Source organism: Kogia breviceps, chromosome 1, assembly GCF_026419965.1.
Source record: "Kogia breviceps isolate mKogBre1 chromosome 1, mKogBre1 haplotype 1, whole genome shotgun sequence".
Taxonomy (NCBI): Eukaryota; Metazoa; Chordata; class Mammalia; order Artiodactyla; family Physeteridae; genus Kogia; species Kogia breviceps.
Genome location: NC_081310.1, coordinates 80090332 through 80114276, shown reverse-complemented (window position 1 = coordinate 80114276; position 23945 = coordinate 80090332). Strand labels below are relative to the sequence as shown.

General features: G+C 36.4%; 1 protein-coding gene across 1 annotated transcript; it reads left to right on the top strand.

Annotated features, from left to right (window-relative positions):
* Window positions 1-19301, top strand: SEC22B (SEC22 homolog B, vesicle trafficking protein). Its single transcript, XM_059071664.2, has 5 exons — window positions 1-337; window positions 8689-8798; window positions 11686-11846; window positions 13678-13824; window positions 17366-19301. Exons 1-5 carry the CDS (start codon window positions 263-265, stop codon window positions 17518-17520), a joined length of 648 nt encoding a protein of 215 aa, XP_058927647.1. The 5' UTR covers window positions 1-262; the 3' UTR covers window positions 17521-19301.
* Window positions 19302-23945: the final 4644 nt, after the last annotated feature.

The window sequence follows — 23945 nt, the reverse complement described above, 5'->3', positions numbered from 1 at the left end:
GGGGCCTTGGAAGTTTCTGAAGGTGGAAGGAGAAACGGCGGAACTTGTGTGCGGTAGCTGTGATTCTCGGTGGGAAGCCAATTCTGAGGACCGGTAGTGGAGAGGTCTGGAGCTTGTTTCCGGCCACCTCAGCGGGAATCGGAGACGGGAGCAGCTGGGTCTTTGGGAACTGAGGAAGAGGTATAACTGTTGTCGCGGAAGAGCAAGTCAAGACGCACCTACGGCCGTCCGGGCCAGTGTTGAGTTTCCGTAGCCTGTGAAGATGGTGTTGCTCACGATGATTGCCCGAGTGGCGGACGGGCTCCCGTTGGCCGCCTCGATGCAGGAGGACGAACAGGTGAGCTGCTAGATCCCCGGGACCCCAAGTTCCTGTCAGAGCTCTGTGCTCTCAGCACGGGATTCCTCCTTAGGACGCGGGAGACCCTTGTGGCCTACCAGGCGTTTTTGACCCCTCTGAAGTGCTTTTTCTCTTTTGGCAGTGGAGAAGACTACCTGTTAGAATAAATCTTCCCTGAAGGCGGAGGTAGATTTTTGTGTTACCTGTTTCCTTTTAGAAGAACTCTCTGGAGAAGGGATAGGTTTGGCTGATTGTGATCATCCAGTGTTCTGTAATTCTTTAGGGACTTTGTTAAAATTCAAGATTTCTATTTTTTTTTCCTGTTAATAAGGCTGACTGACAGGTCCTGGGAAAAATCAGCTCCTAAGTTAAGTCCTCTTTCCGTAGCACCTGATCCTTGACCTAGTTTACTGACATCTAGTGAAAGCAGATGAGGTATTATTGCCACATGTATGCACCTGTTTGAAGTTCAGTACCGTACCTTCTTTCAAAGTTATGCACAATTCCAACCTCCAATAAGCCTTACTAAATTTCTGTTGTTGGAATTATAACCCTTGTGTTATATTCCTGTAATGCTTTGTACCTTTATTTTACAATTTTTGCCTTTGTCTTTCAAAGTTTCCTAGCAGGCAAATGAGAAATCTTAGTCATCTATGTGTTTCCCATAGCTTTTACAATAGCAGCCTTGTGCTAGTAGGTGCTCAAAAATGTATTGCGTTGATTGAAAAAACAAAAGAAAACCTTTAGATAGCTTGAGAGGAAGAGGCTTTGTGCCTTAAAATCACAAGGCAAATTTCTGGTGTGAGACAAGTTCCTGGAGCAAGGTCACGAAGTTCCTGAAGAAAGGAGGCTGAGAATGAAATTTATGTAATTTATTTAAAGTGTTCAACTTTATTTTACTTTCTCATACAACCCAAGTAATGTAATTAAAAGAAAACCTCAAGGTCTAAAAAAAGATGAATATTTTGCACATTTTTTTGAACTTTTCATTCATATATTCATGATAAAAAAAAAACTCATTAAACACATCAGATGTGCCAAGCATGGTGTTAATGCAGGGCTTTGGGGAACATAGTCCCTACTTTCATGGAGCTTACAGTTTAGTAGAGAAACCAGATAACTAACAATTATAATGTAGTATAACTGCTATGGAATAGGAAGAAGTTTCTGTGGTTGAACATGGAAAAGGTATCTAAATTGATTTTTGGACCTCAGGAAAGTGTTCCCAGAAGAAATGACATCTAAGCCAACAGTAGTGTCTCCTAATTAGGAAAGCTTCTGTTTGGTTATATGCCTTTTTAGGTTTGATTTGGAAATATGTTCACTTTCACTTCTAGGAGAGTAATGATACAGATTGTGAAGTTGCTAAGTTGCTTAGCAGGTCATGCTAAGTGAAATATTTTCTATTTATTCCACAAGACAAAGTCTAAGTTGAGATAAAATTTGAAAAATATAGCATACGCTGAATTTTCAATTGTGAAATATTTTTCTCTTGTCCAACGTTAAACATTTTCCAGGACTGTGCAGAAGGAGTGAAATTGTTAAAATGAATTCAGGAACATGATTTGAAACAAGGAGATGGTGTGGGGGAAATTTTCCTTGAAGGATATGTAGTTTGATTAGAAATAGTTTTCCCAAAGGGACAGAAATCTGGTCAGTTTTCCAACTATTGCTTTGAATTCCAATGTGGGCAAAGAATATAAACTGGATTTGAAAGTCCATATATCAGTAGGCTCTTATTCTCTGTCTTCATACTTTATTGAAAAAATTAGTTGATTTATTACTGTGTGTTTCTTAATTCCAAATTAGGTATCAGTTTACCAAGATGGATTGTTTTGTTTAATTGACAAAGAAAGATATTTTACACAAAAATATTTTTGTGATTGTAATTCCATAGTGATTTCCTTTAGGAATTTTGACTTTGAATGATACCATCTTTCCAAAACTTTTAATATCTGCAAAAATATGAATCTTTGACTTATTTTTACTATTATAATAGTATAGAGAACATTTATAGAGTGCCTACTACATACTAACCATTGTGTTAAGCCTTTTAAATGCATGATTTCATTCAATCTTCATACCAACTATTAGGATAGGTACTATTATTATCCCCATTTATAGATAAGGAATCTCTGAGGCTAAGAGAGCATAGGTCTCTTGCTTAAAGTCGCACAGCTAATAAGTAGCACAACAGAATTTTTCACCAGGGTTCCTCCCTGCCTCCTTTTTTTCCCTTCCTTCCTTCCCTGTTAACCTGCAACCACTATGTTAGTTCCAGGTACATAACATAGTGATTTGATAGTTCTGTCATCAGGGTTTTTTAACTTTGGCACTGTTGACATTTTGGAATGGATAATTCTTTGTTGTGGGAAAACAGTCCTGTGCATTGTAGGATGTCTACACCTTATATGTCAATAGCACTACCACCACCCTCCATCTAGTTGTGACAACCAAAAATATTTCCTGACATTGCTATATGTCACCTGCAGGGAGGAGGGGCAAAATCACCCCTGGTTGAGAACCACTGTTTTGGTTTAAAAAAATTTTTTTTAAATTAAGATACAGTTGATTCACAATATTATATAAGTTTCAGATGTACAACATAGTGATTCACAATTTTTAAAGGTTATACTCCTTTATAGTTATACACGTTTATAATTACTATAAAATATTGGCTATATATATATCCCTGTGCTGTACAATATATCCTTGTATTTATTTTATACATAGTAGTTTGTACCTCTTAATCCCCTACCCCTATCATGCCCCTCTTCCCTTCCCTCTCCCCACTGGTAACCACTAGTTTGTTTTTTTAAATCAATATCTGTTTGATTCTACACTACAGGCTTAGTACCTAACTGCTTCACTTGTTCTAAGACATTTTAATAATGTATTTACTTCTTAGGAGTATGGAAATAACTTTTTAAGAAATGGATATCTTGATCAAATAGTTTTATAGTTAAGTACCCTAATTGTCCAGGCCAAATAATTCAATGTATTCTTTCAATTATTTACATTGATAACAGATACCATATCTTAGGTGGTTACTAGATGCTAGTCCTTGTACAAACTGTCTTCTTACTGGAGATGAACAATTATTCAGATAATACAATAGAGCATTAAAAAAAAGATACAGAGTATCTTAGGCACTGTTTCCTCTGTGCTATAACTAGAAATGTAGGCCTAAGACAGGTAGACAGATGAACTTTTCTTTTCCAACCTAGACTCTCTGATATTCTATCTATTTCTTCCTTTCTGATGTATTTCTCCTTTTTAGATGTTTGCAATTTCTTTATCTACCTTTCTGTTCTACCTCAAAATGAACCATGTTCTCTTCAGGTGTTAGATATAACTGACTACAGGGCAGGGAACTCCCAAGAAGCAGATAGTCTTTTGTACAGTTAAACGGGCGCACTCGCCCAATCGTTGAGGGTTGATTAATCACCTTACTGTTATTGCTGTTAGAAGAAAGTGGTTGGTTCTTGGTGCCCTTGGCCTTTGATCAGTAGAGTTCAACAGGAATTTACAAATGATAAGAGCTTAGCTAAACATTCTTATAAAGGCAAAAGATGGCATTTGATACAACCACTTGTTCAGCAGTCATAGGTGACAGCAATAAAAAGGATTGTGGTTGTGTGGCAGTTTACTACCCTGTACCTCCTGCATTTTGTATACAGAACCACATCCTAAATATACTGATGATCTCGAATTAGTTTCAGAATTTGTGTAGACATTCACATCTACTTCATTATTGGATTGCTAACAGCTGTCTTCCATTATATTGAGTATAAGTTTCATCAAGTCTGCTCTAGATGAAGTAGAAAACAGAATTAGGACATCTAATCTAACTATTTTTAGATAGACTGACTGTGAGCCCTTTGTGACTGTAATCTTAAAAGTGAACCTAGGGTTTATCTGTAAAGCCATGATTATATTGTTATGTGAGATCTAGATCAGAGCTGCCATATGGTTTCTTGAGCATTTCCTATGAATTAGATTTAATATTAAATAGTAAGATATCACCTAGAAGGTGGATCTACCATTACTGAAGCAATTTTAATTATACAGGTGATATAGCATGCTTAGGAGCAGGGGCTTCAGAGCTAGACTGCCTGGGTTCAAATCCTAGCCCCTCCCCTTATTGGCCCCAAGTCCTAATATTGTGGGTGCAAATATGCAGTAAATAGGAATGGATGAATGAATAATTTTCCCATTATAAAATTAATTTCTGATTATTGTAGAAAATTCAGTAAATATGTACAAACAAAAGAACTAAAAAGTTAATGGTGATTTTTTTTTTTACCATTAAAAGTAGTGGTAAAATTAAGTAATCCCTACTTAAATTATATCCACTTGATGTCTAACCTTAATCTTCGTGTGTGTGTTTAAAATCAAATAATGGGTAATACTGTAATACTGTTCCACCTAATTTTTTTCACTTAGTGTATAGTGAATATCTTCTCATATCATTGAATATTATACAACATCATTTTAATGGCTCTGTAGTATTCCATTATATAAATATATACCATATGTTATTTTTTTAACATCTTAATTGGAGTATAATTGCTTTACAGTATGGTGTTAGAAGATGTGGAATTGTTGGATAAAACATTATGCAAATTTTTAAAATTTCTAATACATATTGTCAAAATAACTACCAGAAAGATTGTGCCAGCATCGTGTTCCCAGGAATGGTAATGCCAACTGAACCAGCAGTGTAAAATGTTGGTTGGCGTGCTGTAATTCCTATGTAGATATGTCCCCAGTGTAATACATTGGCAGTCACTGCTTTGTTCATTGTATATTCCTGAAATTGTAGCATGCTTTTGGCCATAGTTTCTCGTAGTTCATACAGTTGTTAGTCTCTTTCTCTCAGATTGCAGTAATATTTACAGTGCCTCTTATAAAGTCAAGGGATTTGTGCTAATCTTCATTTCACTGAGTTTTTTGCCATTTCTTTTTCTTTTTAATTGAAGTGTAGTTGGTTTACTATATTATATTAGTTTCACGCTTAGAATATAGTGATTCAATATTTTTATAGATGATACTTCATTTTAAAATTGTTATAAAATATTGGCTATATTCCCTGTGCCGCACAATATATCCATGTAGCTTTTTTATTTTATACATAGTAGTTTGTACCTCTTAATCCCCCCTACTGCCGTCTTGCCCCTCTTCCCTCCCCTCTCCTTACTGGTAGCCACTAGTTTGTTCTCTATATCTGCGAGTCTGTTTCTGATTTGTTATATTCATTCATTTGTTTTATTTTTTAGATTCCACCTATAAGTGATAACGTACAGTATTTGTCTTTCTCTGACTTATTTCACTAAGCATAATACCCTCTAGGTTCATCCATGTTGTTGCAAATGGTAGAATTTCATTCTTTTTATTTGCCATGTATTTCTTTAACTAGTTTCTTTAAAGTGCTCACCTGCCTTTAGCTGTCAAAAAACTTATAATTAACATTTATGGTTGTGGTTATTTTATGAATACCTCTGAGACACTGATTTAATTGATTTGGGGGTGGAGATTGGGCAGGAGTAGTTTTTTTAAGATTTCTAGGTGATTCTAGTGTGAAGCCAAAGTTGAAAATCATTGGTCTATGTTGGTATTTTTTCTTGGCACTTTAGTAGCGTCTCCAACTTTGTTTGCATCCCTTTAAATCTACTGTTGTGGGGTCAGATATCTTTGGAATGCCACATAACAACATTGGTGAAGCCAACAGATTGACAAGTACCACTCAAATTTAGGAACATAGGATATTGTGCACTAGTTCAAAGCATGTGACAGTATTCACTCTCCCCAACTGGCTGGCCAGTCATGAGAAAAACAATATATAGATTAGCAATACTGTTTAATATGATAATGTTAATATACATTATAATGTTAATTATTACAAAGTATTGTTAATATATAACAATATACATATACATGTTAATGTAGGAGTATTTCTCAAGTGAACAGCCTTATAACAAATCATTGCCATAAAAACAGTGTTAAACTACAAATCGATATTTCTAGTGGTCTCTGCCTAACTCCCCTGGTTCACCTCATGCTTATTTACTTCCTTATTTATATTGAAATTTCCAGTTCACCATTTTATTTTTTTTATTTTATTTTGAGTTATAATTGACATATAACATTATATTAGTTTCAGATGTACAACATAATGATTCAATATTTGTAGACACTGTGAAATGATCACAATAAGTCTAGTTACCCTCCATCATGAAAAAACAGTTACGAAAATTTTTATTCTTTTTTCTTCTTGTGATGAGGACATTTAAGTTTTACTGTCTTAACAACTTTCAAATAATGCAATACAGTATTATTAACTATAGTCACCATGCTGTACATTATATCCTCATGACTTATTTTATAACTGGAAGTTTGTGCTTTTTGATTCCCTTCACCCATTTCGCCCACTCCCCCACCCACCTCCCCTCTTGCAGTCACCAGTCCATTCTCTATGAGCTTGTTTTTTGAGCAGGATTCCAGTCTTTTTCAATGGCTGAATAGTATTTCATTGTATATATATATACCACATCTTCTTTATCCATTTGTCTGTTGATGAACACTTAGATTATTTCCATATCTTGGCTATTGTAAATAATGCTGCAGTGAGCATAGGATGCATATATCTTTTATTTATTTATTTATTTATTTATTTATTTATTTATTTATTATGTTTTTTTGCGGTACGCGGGCCTCCCACCGCTGTGGCCTCTCCCGCCGCGGAGCACAGGCTCCAGACGCGCAGGCTTAGCGGCCATGGCTCACGGGCCCAGCCGCTCAGCGGCATGTGGGATCTTCCCGGACCGGGACACGAACCCGTGTCCCCTGCATCGGCAGGCAGACTCTCAACCACTGCGCCACCAGGGAAGGCCACATATATCTTTTTAAATTAGTGTTTCATTTTCTTCAGGTAAATACCCAGAAGTGGAATTGCTGGATCATGTAATAGTTCTATTTTTAACTTTTTGAGGAACCTCCATACTGTTTTCCATTGTGGCTGCACCCATTTACATTCCCACCAACAGTTCACAAGGGTTCCCTTTTCTCCACATCCTCACCAACACTTGTTATTTCTTGTCTTTTTGATAATAGCCATTCTAACAGGAGTGAGGTGATAATCTTATTGTCGTTTTGATTTGCACTTCCAGTTCACTATTTTAAATATAGCTTAGAATCCTATACTTGTACATTTGTTTATCTGCCAGTTACATGATTTTATCATTGCTTCCTTGACTGATTTTACTCTCAGCTGAGTGGTTCACTATCTGGAATTTTAAGTTTCACTTTGTACTTTCTCATAGTTATACCGTAGGTCCAATCCCTGGGAGAGCCCTATGTAAACACTTTTCTATTTAAACATTTAGTTATTAAACATCTACCAAGGAGAGACAGTGTTATATCTTTCAATTCAAACTAAATAATCCAAAATAAAATAATTCCCTCCCATCACATGGCAAAAGTTATTTGTCTGTTTCCCCCAGTATGTGGATGAATAAATAATGTATATTTGCTTCCCATTCTTCATGTACTTCTTTTCCATTTTGGATCTAGGAGGTTATTGAGGTATGATTTTATCCTTTTGAAATGACATTGCTGTTTCCCTCAGTAGACTTCTTCCTCTCTTTAAAAAATATTGTAAAATCATTAAGAAATTGTTTAGGAAAATATTGCCTATAACTCTATCATCCAAATGTTATTATTTTCATTTTTGTATGAACATATCCCTTGCTACCCAGACTTTTGCTATCCAAACTCAGGAACCAGATAGATTTATTTAGTAAAGGATATTTGACTTTCCAATCTTTGTCCTTGCTCTTATTCATTTTTACCTAATTGCAGTTATAGTGTTCATAATAATTTGCAGTCATGTGTGCACACAGTTTTGCTTAAATGCTCAATACTGTAACACTTTATGGAAGATTTTGCTTGATATTTCAGCACAAAAATGAGATGATTCATTCAGTCTGTTGTTCCCAAGACTTTCCCCTGAGTATGGAACATGTTGTACAGTTCTGTGCCAGTAACTGTGCAAGTGAAATGGGTTAGGAGGAGGGCACTGACCTAATAGTGGAAAGAACACTGGATTGAAAGAGTGCCTGAAGGAGTACACTTTTGGTTTTTAGCAAATAACTATTGTGACTTTGTTGAAAAACTCGGGATTTGTTCCTCCTTTTTTCTCTAAAATAGGCCACTTTTATTTTGTTAAATAAATCTTACTAACCTGTAAATGAAGGACCGTATTCACATAGTGTCCTCAAAATATGATGCTTCTCACAAATTGGTACTGATTTTTTGGTGGAAAATTCTTAAATGAAGGTGTCTTCTTTCAGTCTGGCCGGGACCTTCAACAGTACCAGAGTCAGGCTAAGCAACTCTTTCGAAAGTTGAATGAACAGTCCCCTACCAGATGCACCTTGGAAGCTGGTGCCATGACTTTTCAGTGAGTATAGTCTTGATTTCTTTGTGATTATTTAAATATGAAATACAGTAAATGCAAGTAACACCTGAAAAGAATGGTAACTTTTTTAAAAGTAAAGGTAACTTTAGGGCTTCCCTGGTGGCGCAGTGGTTGAGAGTCCACCTGCCGATGCAGGGAACATGGGTTCGTGCCCCGGTCCGGGAAGATCCCACATGCCACCGAGCGGCTAGGCCCGTGAGCCATGGCTGCTGAGCCTGCGCGTCCGGAGCCAACGGGAGAGGCCACAACAGTGAAAGGCCTGCGTACCGCAAAAAAAAAAGTAAAGGTAACTTTAAAAATATAGTTGCTCCATGGAGGCAACTTTCCTGGCACTAATTCTGCAAAACTGAAATCTTGGTTTCTTTATTTGATTTCCATACAATAATTCAACCTGTTATCCTGTGTCTAGTGAATGCTATACATATCACGCAGTAATAGGTAACTTTTGCTTTGGGAGCTTCTTGGAGCCAGACACATGTAGGTTAGTACCCTTGCTCAAACATTTACTGACCATGTAACCTTGAGCAACTCACATATACTTCTCTGGACCTCAGTTTCCTCTATAAAATAGGGAATCATAGTTTTGTGAGGATTATGAGAGAATCCATGTATATCACTTAACATCTTGTCTGGCACATAGAGAATAGTCAATAAGTGTTAGTTATTATTTAGAACAAAGAAAATTATAAAAGATAATTTAAGAGCATCTAATCAGTGGTTATAGACAATGCATACAGCTGAGAGAGGGATCAAAGGGACTTTATTGGATTTCAAATTATCTACAAATAATTGGTATTAAATGTTTAATACATGTCAAGTTTGAAGGTGATGAAACAGGAAGTATTAAACAAGAAAAGAGAGGGCAAGAAGATCAGGTGAAAATAAAAAAGAATAAGCTAAATAATCCTTACTATGTTAGGAACACAGATACTAATATAGACCTGGGAAGAACCTGCTTTGTTTAACTCAAACAAACAAACTCTCTACTCATCAAGAACAAGCAAACAAGTATAAAGAATCAAAACCAAAACAAAACCCTGGCCTATTGGTTAAGAAAGTAGTGAATATTAAGTTTTGTAAGGTATTTCAACATCAAACATATTAGAGGCACTTAATTATATAGTATTTTTATCTCTACCACAGGTTAAGAACAAAAAAGATCTAGGAAGGATCTCATGGAATTGAAAAGAGATTTTCTTCTGCTTGGTTCTTTATAATCTCATCTCTTCCTTTATTTCCATCCAAGAGCTATTTATTGAAGATTTATTCTTTGCCAGACAGTGTATTAAGTCTTGCCTGTAATGTTTTAGCTTATCCTCTTATTAGCAGAGAGAGACACATACACAAACAACGATGCTGTAATACCTTAGGACAAGAAGTGCTGTAGAGCAGAGGGAAGGAAGCAATAAATTCCCATTTATAGAGAGTAAGTTTCAGGAAGGGGGAAAGAGGGAGGGAGAATAGAGAGAAATTTCACAGAAAAAATTATAGAAGAATAGAGCATACGAAAATGAACAAGGTTTCTCCAGGTATGTAAAAGAATGTTATAGTTAGAAAAAAACAATATAAGCAGAAGTCCATGAGCATGTGAAAGAACCTAGCTTATTGGAGAACAACCTGTTGTTTGGTGTGTTAGGATATATGATGGAAAGCAGCCTACACTTGTTTTGGAGGGCTCCAAATACTATACCAAGGTGTATGATTTTATTTTATAGGTATTAGGGAATCTCTAGAGTTTTTAAGCAATATCATATTTACTTTTTAGGAATAAAGCTAGTGGTTTAGAAGATGGTCTAGACTGAAGGCAAGGAGACTGGTTAATTTAGGCGCCCAAGCAAGAAATAGGACAGTGGTATTATTGTTATTGTTATTATTGTTGTTATTATTTTAAAGGGCATGAGAGATCATATAATATAATAGACTATAAACTATGCTCTGTGGAGTCATAGGATGCCTTAGGAGCCGCATAGAAAGGACAGGGGTGGGGGTATGTGTAATGATTTGGGCCCTTAAACTCCTACTTAAGCTAAAGAACTTCTGATTTTATTTGCTGTACATATTAGTCTTCTGGATATAATTTTTGCTGAAATAAAGAGTACTATGGCTAAAAAGTTTGAATACCACTGAGTAACCTAACCTCTTTCCAAAACTATCTCAGACATGTAGTCATCTAGCCTCTTGCAGACTGCCAGGGAGCTCACTCTCACTTGAGGAGTCAGTTCTGTTATTGAACAATTTGAAGTCAATACAGAGTTCTCCTGTCCTGGAAATTTGGGAATATTATTAGTCCTGAGATTATTTTCTATACCCAATAAATATTGTGACATTAACTTCCAACTTTTAAGTATCCACAAAAATTTCTAGTTCCACTATTTTTCTTACAGCTGGAAGAAATTTAAATGTGTATATACTTGTTTACCACACATAATCAAAGGGTAGATGGAGTCACAACTCCAAGTTTTCAAGAAAAAGTCTTAGGTATTCAGATATTTTAGTTGAAGAATTATGTAATGAGTAAATATGTCTTAATGCTCCTTTTGGAATATACTTCTAATGGAAGATGTTTGCTTTCTGATTCCGGTGATTTGTGGTTTGAAATTGACTTTCTGATTTAGTTAGCCTCAAAGGGCTTGGGCTAGAATATTTTCAAAAGTTTGTATAGGGAATTCCCTGGCGGTCCAGTGGTTAAGACTCCACACTTTCACTGCCAAGGGCCCAGGTTCAATCCCTGGATGAGGAACTAAGATCCCACAAGCTGTGTGGCATGGCCAAAAAAAAAGGTTTGTATGGCACTGAGAGTCTATTTCAGATTGTTGGAGGTATTGTTAACCTACAAACAACTTTTTCTTGCTTTTCTTTGTCTCTGCAGCTACATTATTGAACAGGGGGTGTGTTATTTGGTTCTGTGCGAAGCTGCCTTCCCTAAAAAGTTGGCTTTTGCCTACCTAGAAGATTTACATTCAGAGTTTGATGAACAGCATGGGAAGAAGGTGCCAACTGTGTCTAGACCCTATTCCTTTATTGAGTTCGGTAAGTTTTTGCACCTCACCTGTCTATCAAGGGAGTAGTCGATATGCAGAAGCTATTGATATAATTTTGACACTTTTTTTTATGCTTACCTACTGAAGTTTTGGATTCTCCCTCCTAGTCCATGTCTTTTGTCCTTTTTGAATGAATGAGGCTTCCTTCTCATAAGTAATTTTCTCTGGTCTTTTGATTTTTTCCTCATAGAACTTGTTGCCTTTTGCTCTTTTTTTGTTATTTAGTTTGATTCTTCATTAGGGTAAAAAACTGTGTCTAAAGATCTAGATTGACATGTAATAACTGAGTTCTTTTTTCCCCCAACCCAACCTCCTCACCTCCCCCGCCACACACACACACTCACATACTCATATACTCACAGTGAGACTCATTTTATGGAAATCAGAATTTGGAAATAGAAGGAATGGTGAACGAGATCCTCTAATTTAAGTACTAGATGATATATGGTATTGGAGCATAACATTTACTACAGGCAGAAGTAGTGAGCATGGGTGTCCATATTTGTGTAAGAATTATAGAAAGACTCATTACTGTTCAGATCTGGTAAAATATCTGATGGCAGTAGATCAAAGGAAATGGCCTTTAAGTAGAGGAAGTGAGAACAAGTATGATTAGACTACATCACTGACATTTTTAGTTAAAAAAGAAATTCGTTTTACTGTCTCTGAATTTCCGAAGTGTTTCGAGTTTGCTAGATAAATGGGTCCTCTTGCTTTTTAGAAATAAAGAAATCTAGCAAAGCATTCCAGTGTTTCAATACTATAAGCTCTCCGAGTGCTAATTTTTATGTCTCGTTTTGCAAATTTTATTTTTGTAGACAATAGCGGTTCAGTAAACCCAATAAAAAAATAAGACTGCTTTATCAAGGTCACACAGGAAATAGTTGGTATACTCAAATTAGCTTAAAGGATTTATATACAGAGATATGAATGGGTTACAGATGAACTGTAAGGTACAGTAACCTGAGACCAGTAGCATGGTAATTGTTATCATCCCTAAGCCTGAATGGATAAGAGAAAGCAGTTTCTGGAACGAGGAAGGAGAAAATTTATGGAAAAGGCCCATTTGAGAGGAGCAGTAACTTTTGGTGGAGGTATACTGCCAGCCCAAGATGACTTCTCAGGGAGGAGGTAGGGGAATAAATACTTTGACATCACTATCCACTCCCCTTCTTCTGTACTCTTGGGGCTCCCCCATTGGCTGAACCTAACTGGAAGCTAGAGGGCAAGGAACCCATTAATGTAATCCATGCAGGTCAACTTCCTGCAGGCAGAAAGCAGGCCCATGTGCTTCCCTGGTGGCGCAGTGGTTGAGAATCCACCTGCTGATGCAGGGAACACGGGTTCGTGTCCCGGTCCAGGAAGATCCCACATGCTGCTGAGCGGCTGGACCCGTGAGCCATGGCCGCTGAGCCTGTGCATCTGGAGCCTGTGCTCTGCAACGGGAGAGGCTACAACAGTGAGAGGCCCGTGTACCACACACACAGAAAAAGCAGGCCCAGAAGGGTAGAGAGGAGATCTAGAGGCAAATGAAGGGTATCCAGCACACACATCTTAAGATTTTTTCTAAAAGTTGAAAATAAAATCTTTAATAATCATTCTTTTCATAGTTTTACGTTATATAGACATTGGCAAAAATGAATGAGCATGCAGTTTTGTAGTAGTGTTTTGGGAAACTCCTGTCCCATTGATACTCATTCAAGAGCTTGGTTAATCACGAACAGTTGCAGATCCAGGACTAAACTCAGAATTTACTCTTTCCTACTTCTTTGATGGACATGAAAGAAGTTGTTAACGGTCACTTTTCTTCATCATTCTAGATACCTACATTCAGAAAACCAAGAAGCTTTACATTGACAGTCGTGCTCGGAGAAACCTAGGCTCCATCAACACTGAATTGCAAGATGTGCAGAGGATCATGGTGGCCAATATTGAAGAAGTGCTACAACGGGGAGAAGCACTCTCAGGTCTCTAAAAGCAGTATGAGTCTTATGAATAAGTGGCTCTTATTCCATAGGCAAGGATAGCTTATTTGGGAGTACCTTTTATGCTGTCAGATTCTATCTAGTACTGTTAAGAATTCATCTTTCAAAAATAGATTACATTGCAAGCTTCCAATATATATGTTTCTTCCTCGTGTAGTTAGTTTCTATTGAGTTGGAACAATGTAGTCTCATTCCATATCAGAAGCAATTACTGTTTCCAAGATATTTATAAAATTATATCAATATTTACAGAAACACATAAGTTAAGGGAAATGAAAAGAAGAATGAGAGGAAATTGTCAAAGATTTATTGCAATAGTTTCCTGAGTAGCCACTTTGGGAGACTACTGCTGCCAGATCAAATGTTATAAAGTGCCATTTTCATCAAGGCATTCCTCTGCTGAAAAACTTTTAAAACCTGTGACTACAAGATAAGGTCTAGTCTCATCTCAACTTACTTTTCATTCATTCAGTCATTATTAATTGAGTACTTGTAATGTGCAAGGCGCTGTGTTCTCTATAATGGAAGATAAGGAGATTCTCCCTAGTTCACAAATATTCTGCCTTAGCCAGGTCAGTGTCCTTATCATCCTGGACCTTCTTTAGGATCTAGATAAGAACTGCCTCTTCAAAGAAGCCTTACCTGATCCTTATATCCCACAATGCATTAATCTCTTTTGTCCTTCAAATTCTTAAAGCACGTTATATATGTAATGTTTTTTAGCACATAATGTGTTATGTGTGTGTACTAATTTACCTAAAAATATATCTGTTTACCTAATGCTTAAATGTTACCTAAATGTTTAATATGAGCATATACTTTTTAAAAGTAGTATTTATGTGTTTCATATCTATTTCATATACTTCTTTTATTTCTTTCACAGTAATCATCACAAGTAGTTGCCTTAATGTGTATTTTTTTAATTCAACCTTGTTACATATTCATGAATAATGGGTTTTCCTTTATTATGAATTTCAGATTTTAACTTTTATGTTTGTAGTCAGCAGTTGTCCCAGCATATAGCTTCAAACTCTTTAAACATCAAATTTTGGTGAGTGAGTCTGTGTAAATTTTCATCTTACAGACTCACAGGTTCTACTTGGGATAAAGTAAACCAGCACAGGAATTGTTCTTAAATCCAAAATTTATATACTGGTCAACTTATCAAAAGTATAACGGATTTTCTTCTAGTGCTTTGCTGATTGCTACAAAGCTGATATGCTGATTAAAAAAGAAGTACATTTCTACCCTTAAATAACTTCATGTGATTGGGAAGATAAGAAAGATTGTCACAGAGTAATTTATAGATAGTATAAGGGAAGAAACATCAATTGAACACTTACATTGTGCTAGGCAATATGGTAGGGGGACTTTACATATATCTTATTTATTCTTTAGAGTAATCCCATGTGAAGTGGGTGGTATCAAACTGGTTTCACAGATAAAGAAGCAAAGACTCAGAAAAGTAGCTTACTATAAAAGTTACACTGCTAGTACCTGGCAGAATTTGTTGGCTTATGGAGTCTTTGTCCATCTTCAGTGAATGACAGTTTTAAATCATTATATATAGATCTATAGACAATAAGAGCTATAAAAATGTAGAAGGAAGTAGGTAAATGAACAGGAAAGATTTCTTAAGTTTTGATAGATCAGGAAGGAGTGAAGAGTGGTATTTTAAAAGCATATGCTAAACAGAGCATATATGAAGACAGTGGAAAGATTAGCCCACCTCAAAAAATGTTTTCTTCCTCTTTAAGCTTCTGTATAATAAGAATCCATCTTTTATGCCTTTTTCTCTTTCTAAGTTTTAAAGTTTTAGAGCTAATCAACTTTGCATTTATGACCCAAGAATAGTTCCTGTGGGTTCTTTTAGCAAGATCAAATTATGCCTTTTTTACTGCCTAAATATACCTGTTCCTTTTAAGCCATAGGTTTTATTTTTTATTCAAAGGTGTCACCCTATTAGACTGTAAATTCAACAAATATAGGGATCATGTATGTTTTGATCCTCTAGCACTTTTCATGGTGCCCATAACATGAATGTTTACTAAATGACTTCTCCAAGCAATAGCTTTGTCTTTATGGTACTAGGTGTTTCCAAATGTTCCAGTGTAAAGGAATTCTCTTAACTTAATTATTTCATGACCTAATATTTATTTCTTTGCCCAGTTATTCTCAGCAGATTTAGATTCATGTAGCAAATATTTATTTATTGAGTTTTCCTGTATTTTTCACTGACTGTATGCCAGATCATGTTCTAGGCACTGGGAATATAGTAATAAACACAGTAGTAGTAAAAAACCTCTGTCCAATGGATTGTACATTTTAGTAGACTGGCTGGAAAGATTCCTTGCAGCATTGTCATGGCTATTTCTCATCCCTTAACTGTTTGTTTGCACTAGGTGCTTTTCTTACAGGACAAGTTCTAATTTGGAAATGGCTGGCATGCCTGTGTTATTAAGTAATGTCACATTTCTCAATCAAAACCAGTCTCTATTAAGCAACTCCAAATATTCCAAACGCATTCTCCAAGGAAGAACAAATAAATTCAGATTGCAATATAGTTTTTCAAAATTTTAAAGAAGTAAAATGTTTTATTAGAATTTATATGCCAAACTGAGTTTGTTTTTATTATTAAAAGTATGCCATATATTTTAAGCCCAGTCTAGTTTGTGTATATCTGACTATTTCTCTAAGTGCTCAGTTAACAATTAAAAGAAGATACTGACATTACAAATGTCCTTATAGGAAAAAAGAAAAACTTTTCCTAAGATTCTAAAAAGCTTAAGTTAGTAGATATTGGTGGTTTTCTAGCACCTGTGATTGTATTTTCATTATAATACAGCTTTCCTATATCTGTTAAAATATAATTTCTGATAGCTTTATCTTCATAATAATAGTCTTTACTATGTGGAAAGTCTTAGAAATTTGGTAGCAGTCACCACTGAGATATAGCTTAATACTCAGTGTCTGGTTCTTTGAATTTTCTGGTTACTTGCAACTTTTATCTTACCTGGATTATCATTTGTCAAAATATGAGCGAATATGATTTAGACCATTAAGAGATTATGAAGATAGTTATGGTCAGCTAACATTTGTCAAGTGTTTACTGTATGTAGGCATTGTGCTCACTTTACAGGCATCCTGTGATATGTTTATTGTTACTATATAATCCCTATTTTTATAGACAAAAGAAGCTGGGTCTTAGAGAGGCTGAGCTGACCAATGCCACATGACTGATACAGCTGAGATTTGAACCAGGGTCTGAGGCCAGAGCCTGCATACACCCTCAAGAATTTGAACATAAATTGATCTGATAATTTTAAAATGCATTGTAGATTTTACACGGCTTCAAGATCATGAGTTAATCAGTGTATGCAACCTTACCGTTAAAATAAAAATGATAGTTTAAGCTTCATGGTTTGAAATAGTGCCACTCATTTTGGTTATTTTTATGTCTTAATACATTTGATAAAATACTTTAAGGGACTAATTGATGTTATCCTTTTTTCTTTTTTGACAGCATTGGATTCAAAGGCTAACAATTTGTCCAGTCTGTCCAAGAAATACCGCCAGGATGCGAAGTACTTGAACATGCGTTCCACTTATGCCAAACTTGCAGCAGTAGCTGTATTTTTCATCATGTTAATAGTGTATGTGAGATTCTGGTGGCTGTGAAGTAGTGAATCCAGTCACTGGCAAGGGAGAACCTAGAACCCAGCAGGTGTATGTTTTCAGGAAGCTGAGCTCACAGAGATGCGTATTAGAATCCAAGTGGAACTTCTGCCTCTAAAGACCTTGCAAGGAAAGACATGTCCTGAAAATGAAAGGTTACACCTCATTTAATGAAGCTTAGCCCTATGTAGAAAGTGTCTTTTGGGGGCAGAGGCTTTCTCTGGGTGCTAAGCCATATATGTTAGGGAACAGTAGATTGTTTTATTTGTTTTTTTCCCTCCCAGTGTTTTACATTTTTAAAACAGCACTGACTGGGCATTCTCATCTCTAATGGAGCCGTCAGTGAGATTTGGCTTAACCAACCTGTGCTAGCAACAGTCTGAAATCCCTTCAGAGAAGGCAGCCCTTTGGAAAGTTTTTGGACTCTGTTTAATCAACATTCCGTTTGTTGGTGACACTTGTGATTTTTCAGCAATCTGAGTTGTTGATGGCCTTTTAAACAAGACTCCAGTATGTGAAGGTTAATTGCTGTGCTGCAAGAGATCCTGTCTATTGGCTCCTATAGGAAGTTAACCTTTGTTGTTTTCCATTTTTGATGTTTTGCTTGTTGCACAATTGCTTTAGGGTTAAATGAATTATATTGATGCCTTGAAATTATAGCACTCCGTGATTAAGAAGCTAAAATGTTTTCTGTCATTTACTCCTTAAAAGACTTAAATGTTTTGTTTGGGACATTCTTAATTTTATTTTTCCGCATCTGGTTTATATTAATCTAAGAGTGAATGTAGCATACTGATAGCCAGAGGCCCCTGACTTAGTGACAAAGAGATGCCGGCTCATGACTACAGCTTTGTCCTGCCCCTTTCTCACTTTTTCTCCACTACGATTTGCCCCACTCTTCCTTCTACCACAATTTGCTAACATTTAAAAAATTCCTCTATGTCCAATAGTTTCATGTCCCTCTCAGGATATCCTCAAATTTCAAAATGGTAAATATTCTGTTGAGTAGTTAATTAAATTGAAAATTTTCAGAGCAACTACTCAAACTACTAAACACATTTATCTGAAAATCTGAGAGTACCTTGTATCTGCTTCAGTTATGTAATTCTCTGAGAATGTTCTAGAAATAGGTAACTCATTTACAGTAGCTTCTATTAACAAATAAAAGTACCTATGATTTTTCCCTTTTTTGCTCAGGGATAATGGGGATTTCCTTTTACCTTCTGAGGTAGAATTTTTTAAATGGGGAGAATAGGCCTTTTAAATATTGTCACCAGGGTCTGCAATATAACCTATAATTCCTACACATACTGCAAACATTTCTTTAAATTGTATAGGAAAATGAGCCTGCTTCTTAAAATCTTTGGAAAGAACTTTAGCCAGTAAGCAATTTTATAACTCAGGATCATCAAACCTACTGTTCTGATTCCTGATAGAGAAAAAAAATTCTATGTCTTTAAAACAAGGCAAGGAGAAATGCTTATTTTATTCCTGATAATTTACAGAACTAGAATAAAATTTTTTTCTTTTCATTTTGGACCTATGTCTGCCAATTGGAGTTTTGTGCATGAAATAAGTTACTTTTTATAGAGAATAAGGGTTTTGAAGTCCCTAAAAGGCTTATCCTAAGTAATGATATTGGTAATAAAAGCCTTTGAAAGACTGAAAACCTAAGTAGTACCATAGTATTTGGTACTTCTGTAGGAGTGGAGAGTGGCAGCTTGTTGAGAGTTGTATGCTGCAACCAAGTAGTCAGCAATGAAATAAATACTTCTAGAATGTTCCCTTTAGTGTGAAGTTTTGTTATCTAGTTAATTTACGTGCACATCTTCTTCTATAGATACACTTCTGCCTAAACTCAGTGGGTTAATTAAAAAATGAGTTGGGGTAGGGGATGATAAAGAGATAAGAAAGTAGTTTAAGATTATGATGGTAGGGCTTCCCTGGTGGTGCAGTGGTTGAGAGTCCGCCTGCTGATGCAGGGGACACAGGTCCGTGCCCCGGTCCGGGAAGATCCCACATGCCACGGAGCGGCTGGACCCGTGAGCCATGGCCGCTGAGCCTGCGCGTCTGGAGCCTGTGCTCTGCAACGGGAGAAGCCACAGCAGTGAGAGGCCCGCGTACCATAAAAAAAAAAAAAAAAAAAAAAAAAAAAGATTATGATGGTAGAAAATGAGAGAACAGGACTGTCATAATATGACTCCTGCTTCTTTATTGGAGGAAGTGGGAAGATCTGACTAGATGAAATGAACCAGCAACCAAACAGGTATCTAAAATAGAGTGTGATAAATACTGTTCAGTGTTATCAGGGGCACATTAAAAAAGGACACCTTATTACTGTGGGAAGGGGGTGTGGTAAGAGAAGGGGAGTGGGATTTCCCAGATGGAGTCAATGGCTTGTGCAGAGTCATGAGTTAAAAGAGTGAGGCCCATTTGGGGGATCATATAGCTTGGTTCAACTTAACTCATAGGGTAAATGTAGGCAACTGAGACTTGAGGAAGAAGTAGACAGTACAATGTCATGCAAGTCATTCAGACTATACTAACATCAGTGGCAAGAGATGGCATCAGATTTATAACTTCAAATGATCATTCTGGCCATGCTATAAAAGATATATTAGGAATAAGCCTGAAAGTAGGGAGATGGAACTAAGGAACCATCAGAGTAGAGTGAGACATAGACAGGTTTCAAGTGATTTTCAAGAAAGGAATAATCCCACATACTGAAATATTTGCACAATGCTTTCTTTGTTAGGAGCTTATTTTAATTCTCATGTTGACATTTTGAAGTAAATACTGTTCACACCATGTGAATGAAGAAACTTTACTGCACTGAGGCACAGAAAGTTGAGTAATTTATCCAAAGATACAGAGCTAGCAAGTGACGGAGCTAAGATTTGAACCTAGACAGTTTGACTCCAGAGTCTGTGCTTTTCTCCACTGTACTATACCACCAAGAGGTCAAATCGAACAAGTACCACAAAATGTATTTTGAATTTAACAATTAGGAGCGTAATCATACAAGCAGAGTAATTCCAGAGCAGTAGAGACACAAGTCAGATTGCAGTGGGTTGAGGATTGTGTGAACCACTAGGAAGTAAAGACGTTGAACTTCTCTTTAGAAGTAGCTTTTTTGGTTATGGTGCTGAACTTCATAACATGTTTTAATTAAGAAATCTCACAAGTGTTAAACATTGCAATATTTGGCACATTGTACATACCTCTGTTCATTTAAATCTCTAACTGGTTCTTAAGCTTTTTGGAAAACCTTTGAAAATCTGGTGAAAGGTATGTGCCTTTACCCCACAACAATGTTCATGTGTACATGTATACCAAGTATCACATACTATGTTAGGGTGTTCAAGAACTCTATAAAGCCTGTTCATGACCTGGTGGTAGTCCATGATCCCCCAGCTAAGAACTCCAAATATAGAGGATTTGGAACTCAAAGGAAAGAATCCAGAAACCTTGAAAACTGTACAGCTGAGGTGAACTAGAAAAATTCTACAGTTTGAACTAACTTTGTGGATGAGATTCATTCTTAAAAAATTGCATGAAAAAGTTCTATCAAATATTTTTGCATCTTGTTCTACAGAAAACAAATATTTGGTCCAGTTCCTCAAAATCAAAATCAAGGATCTTAAATTTTTTATATCTACTTTTATCAGTAGGAAGTCTTGCAAAAGCAAGTTAAGAAGGCAAATGGATAATCATTTCTTCATACATAGTATTTAATAATACATGTAGGAGAAAACATCCCAATTTAAATTCCCATCTTATTGGGAGTTTTCATGACCTAAGGGCTTGAATGTTGGTGGACACACAATTAAGGCTTTTAGTTAGTGTATTTAGCAGAACTGACTGAGCCCCACCTGGTTGTCTTTTTAGACAGCTCAGCAAAAAGGCAAAGAGCAGTGGTTGTAAAGATGTTACTACTGTAAGTGCACATTAACTAATTGGACCAAATAAATAGCTTGTACTTTTTAAAAGTCCCAAAGAAAAATTTGTAGCATGTGTGACATAGTTTGAGGTAGAAGGGACAAATTGAGTCTCACATCCTATTAATCATTACAGACAGGGTTGACCCAACAGTATAAAACTGTCTTGAGCAATTTAATCTCTCCGTTCTAATAAAGTTTATTTCAAGTGCTGTAATTGAATCCATGTCTTAGATTAGAAAAATTGTTGGAAATTTGACTTCCGTATACTAATCAAAACTGGACTAACCTTCTATAACCTTCATTAATTGAGCATATGTGTTAGTCATTTTACATGTGTTATTACAGTCCTCGTAACCGTTTTCCCAGCTTGCCCAAGGTCACATAGCAAGTTGAAGTACTTGGGTTCAAATTGAGGACTGCTAGATACCCAACCACTACATATACTGTTAATTCCTAAATTATGATGTAGAAGTGTTTGTCCTAAGCACTATTTCACTTTGTCCTGTCAAGTTATTTGTTTTTGTTTTTCTCTTTTTTTGGAAAAGCTTGGCTTTTTAAAAGTACAATTTCATTTTATTATTTCCATGTCTTTTTCATCTGTCATTTCTCCCTTTATTTTTTAATATTTTTTGCTCTCAGGTTCTTGTTTGCCTTTTCTCATTCTTGGTTTGTAATACATTTTAAAAAAATTTTATTTTCTATTAGAGTACAGTTGATTAACAACGTTGTGTTAATTTCAGGTGTACAGCAAAGTGATTTGGTTATACATATACATGTATCTATTCTTTTTCAAATCCTTTTACCAATTAGGTAGTTACAGAATATTTTGCAGAGTTCCATGTGCTATACAGTAGGTCCCCATTGGTCATCCATTTTTAACATAACAGTGTGTACATGGCAATCCCAAACTCCCTAACTATCCCTCCCCCACACACACCCTTCTCCCCTGGTAACCATGTTCTCTAAGTCTGTGAATCTGTTTCTGTTTTGTAAATAAGTTCCTTTTATCATTTTTTTAGATTCTGCATATAAACGATATCATACAATATTTCTCTTTTCTCTGTCTGACTTCACTCAGTATGACAATCTCTAGGTCCATCCATGTTGCTGCAAATGGCATTATTTCATTCTTTTTAATAGCTGAATAATATTCCATTGTATATATGTACCACATCTTCTTTATCCATTCTGTTGATGGACATTTAGGTTGCTTCCATGTCTTGGCTATTGTGAACAGTGCTGCAATGAACATTGGGGTGCATGTATCCTTTCAGACCATGTTTTTCTCTGGGTATATGCCCAAGAGTGGGAATGCAGGATCATATGGTAGCTCTATTTTTAGTTTCTTAAGGAACCTCCATACTGTTCTCCATAGTGGCTGCACCAATTTACATTCCCACCAACAGTGCAGGAGGGTTCCCTTCTCTCCACACCTCCTTCAGCATTTATTGTTTGTGTAATTTTTGATAATAGCCATTCTGACTGGTGTGAGGTTATATCTCATTGTAGTTTTGATTTGCATTTCTCTAATTAGTGATGTTGAACATCTTTTCATGTGCCTCTTGGCCATCTATATGTCTTCTTTGGAGAAATGTCTATTTAGGTCTTCTGCCCATTTTTTAAAAAATTAATTATTTTTGGCTGCATTGGGTCTTTGTTGTTGCGTGCAGGCTTTCTCTAGTTGCAGAGAGCCCGGGCTACTCTTCATTGCAGTGCGTGGGCTTCTCATTGCGGTGGCTTCTCTTGTTGCAGAGTCCGGGCTCTAGGCTCACGGGCTTCAGTAGTTGTGGCTTGCGGGCTCTAGAGCACAGGCTCAGGAGTTGTGGTGCATGGGTTTAGTTGCTCTGTGGCATGTGGGGTCTTCCCAAAGACTTTTGCTTTTCTGTGAAGCTTTTGATTTCTCTGTCAAGTCTGAATGAGAGCCTTGCTGGGTAGAGTATTCTTGGTTGTAGGTTCTTCCCTTTCATCACTTTAAATATATCATGCCACTCCCTTTTGGCCTGCAGAGTTTCTGCTGAAAAATCAGTGGATATTCTTATGGGAGTTCCCTTGTATGTTATTTGTCATTTTTCCCTTTTTGCCTTTTTTGTTTGTTATTTTGTTTTTTAACATCTTTATTGGAGTATAATTGCTTTACAGTGTTGTGTTAGCTGTATAAAAGAGTGAATCAGGTATATGTATACGTATATCCCTATGTCCCCTCCCTCTTGCATCTCCCTCCCACCCTCCCTATCCCTTGTTGTTTTTAATAGTTTTTCTTTGTCTTTAATTTTTGTCAGTTTGATTACTATGTGTCTCAGCATGTTCCTCCTTGGCTTTATCCTGCCTGGGACTGTCTGCACTTCCTGGACTTGGGTGACTGTTTTGTTTCCCATGTTTAGGCAGTTTTCAGTAATAATCTCTTCAAATATTTTCTCAGGTCCTTTCTCTCTCTTCTCCTTCTGGGACCCCTATAATGTGAATTTTGGTATGGTTAATGTTGTACCA

What these genes read in the sequence shown, in the direction of transcription:
- SEC22B (XM_059071664.2), top strand. Translation starts at nt 263, where the DNA reads ATGGTGTTGCTCACGATGATTGCCCGAGTGGCGGACGGGCTCCCGTTG. An exon ending in CGATGCAGGAGGACGAACAG is followed by an intron (nt 338 to 8,688) that starts GTGAGCTGCTAG and finishes GTCTTCTTTCAG; the next exon opens with TCTGGCCGGGACCTTCAACA. An exon ending in GCTGGTGCCATGACTTTTCA is followed by an intron (nt 8,799 to 11,685) that starts GTGAGTATAGTC and finishes TTGTCTCTGCAG; the next exon opens with CTACATTATTGAACAGGGGG.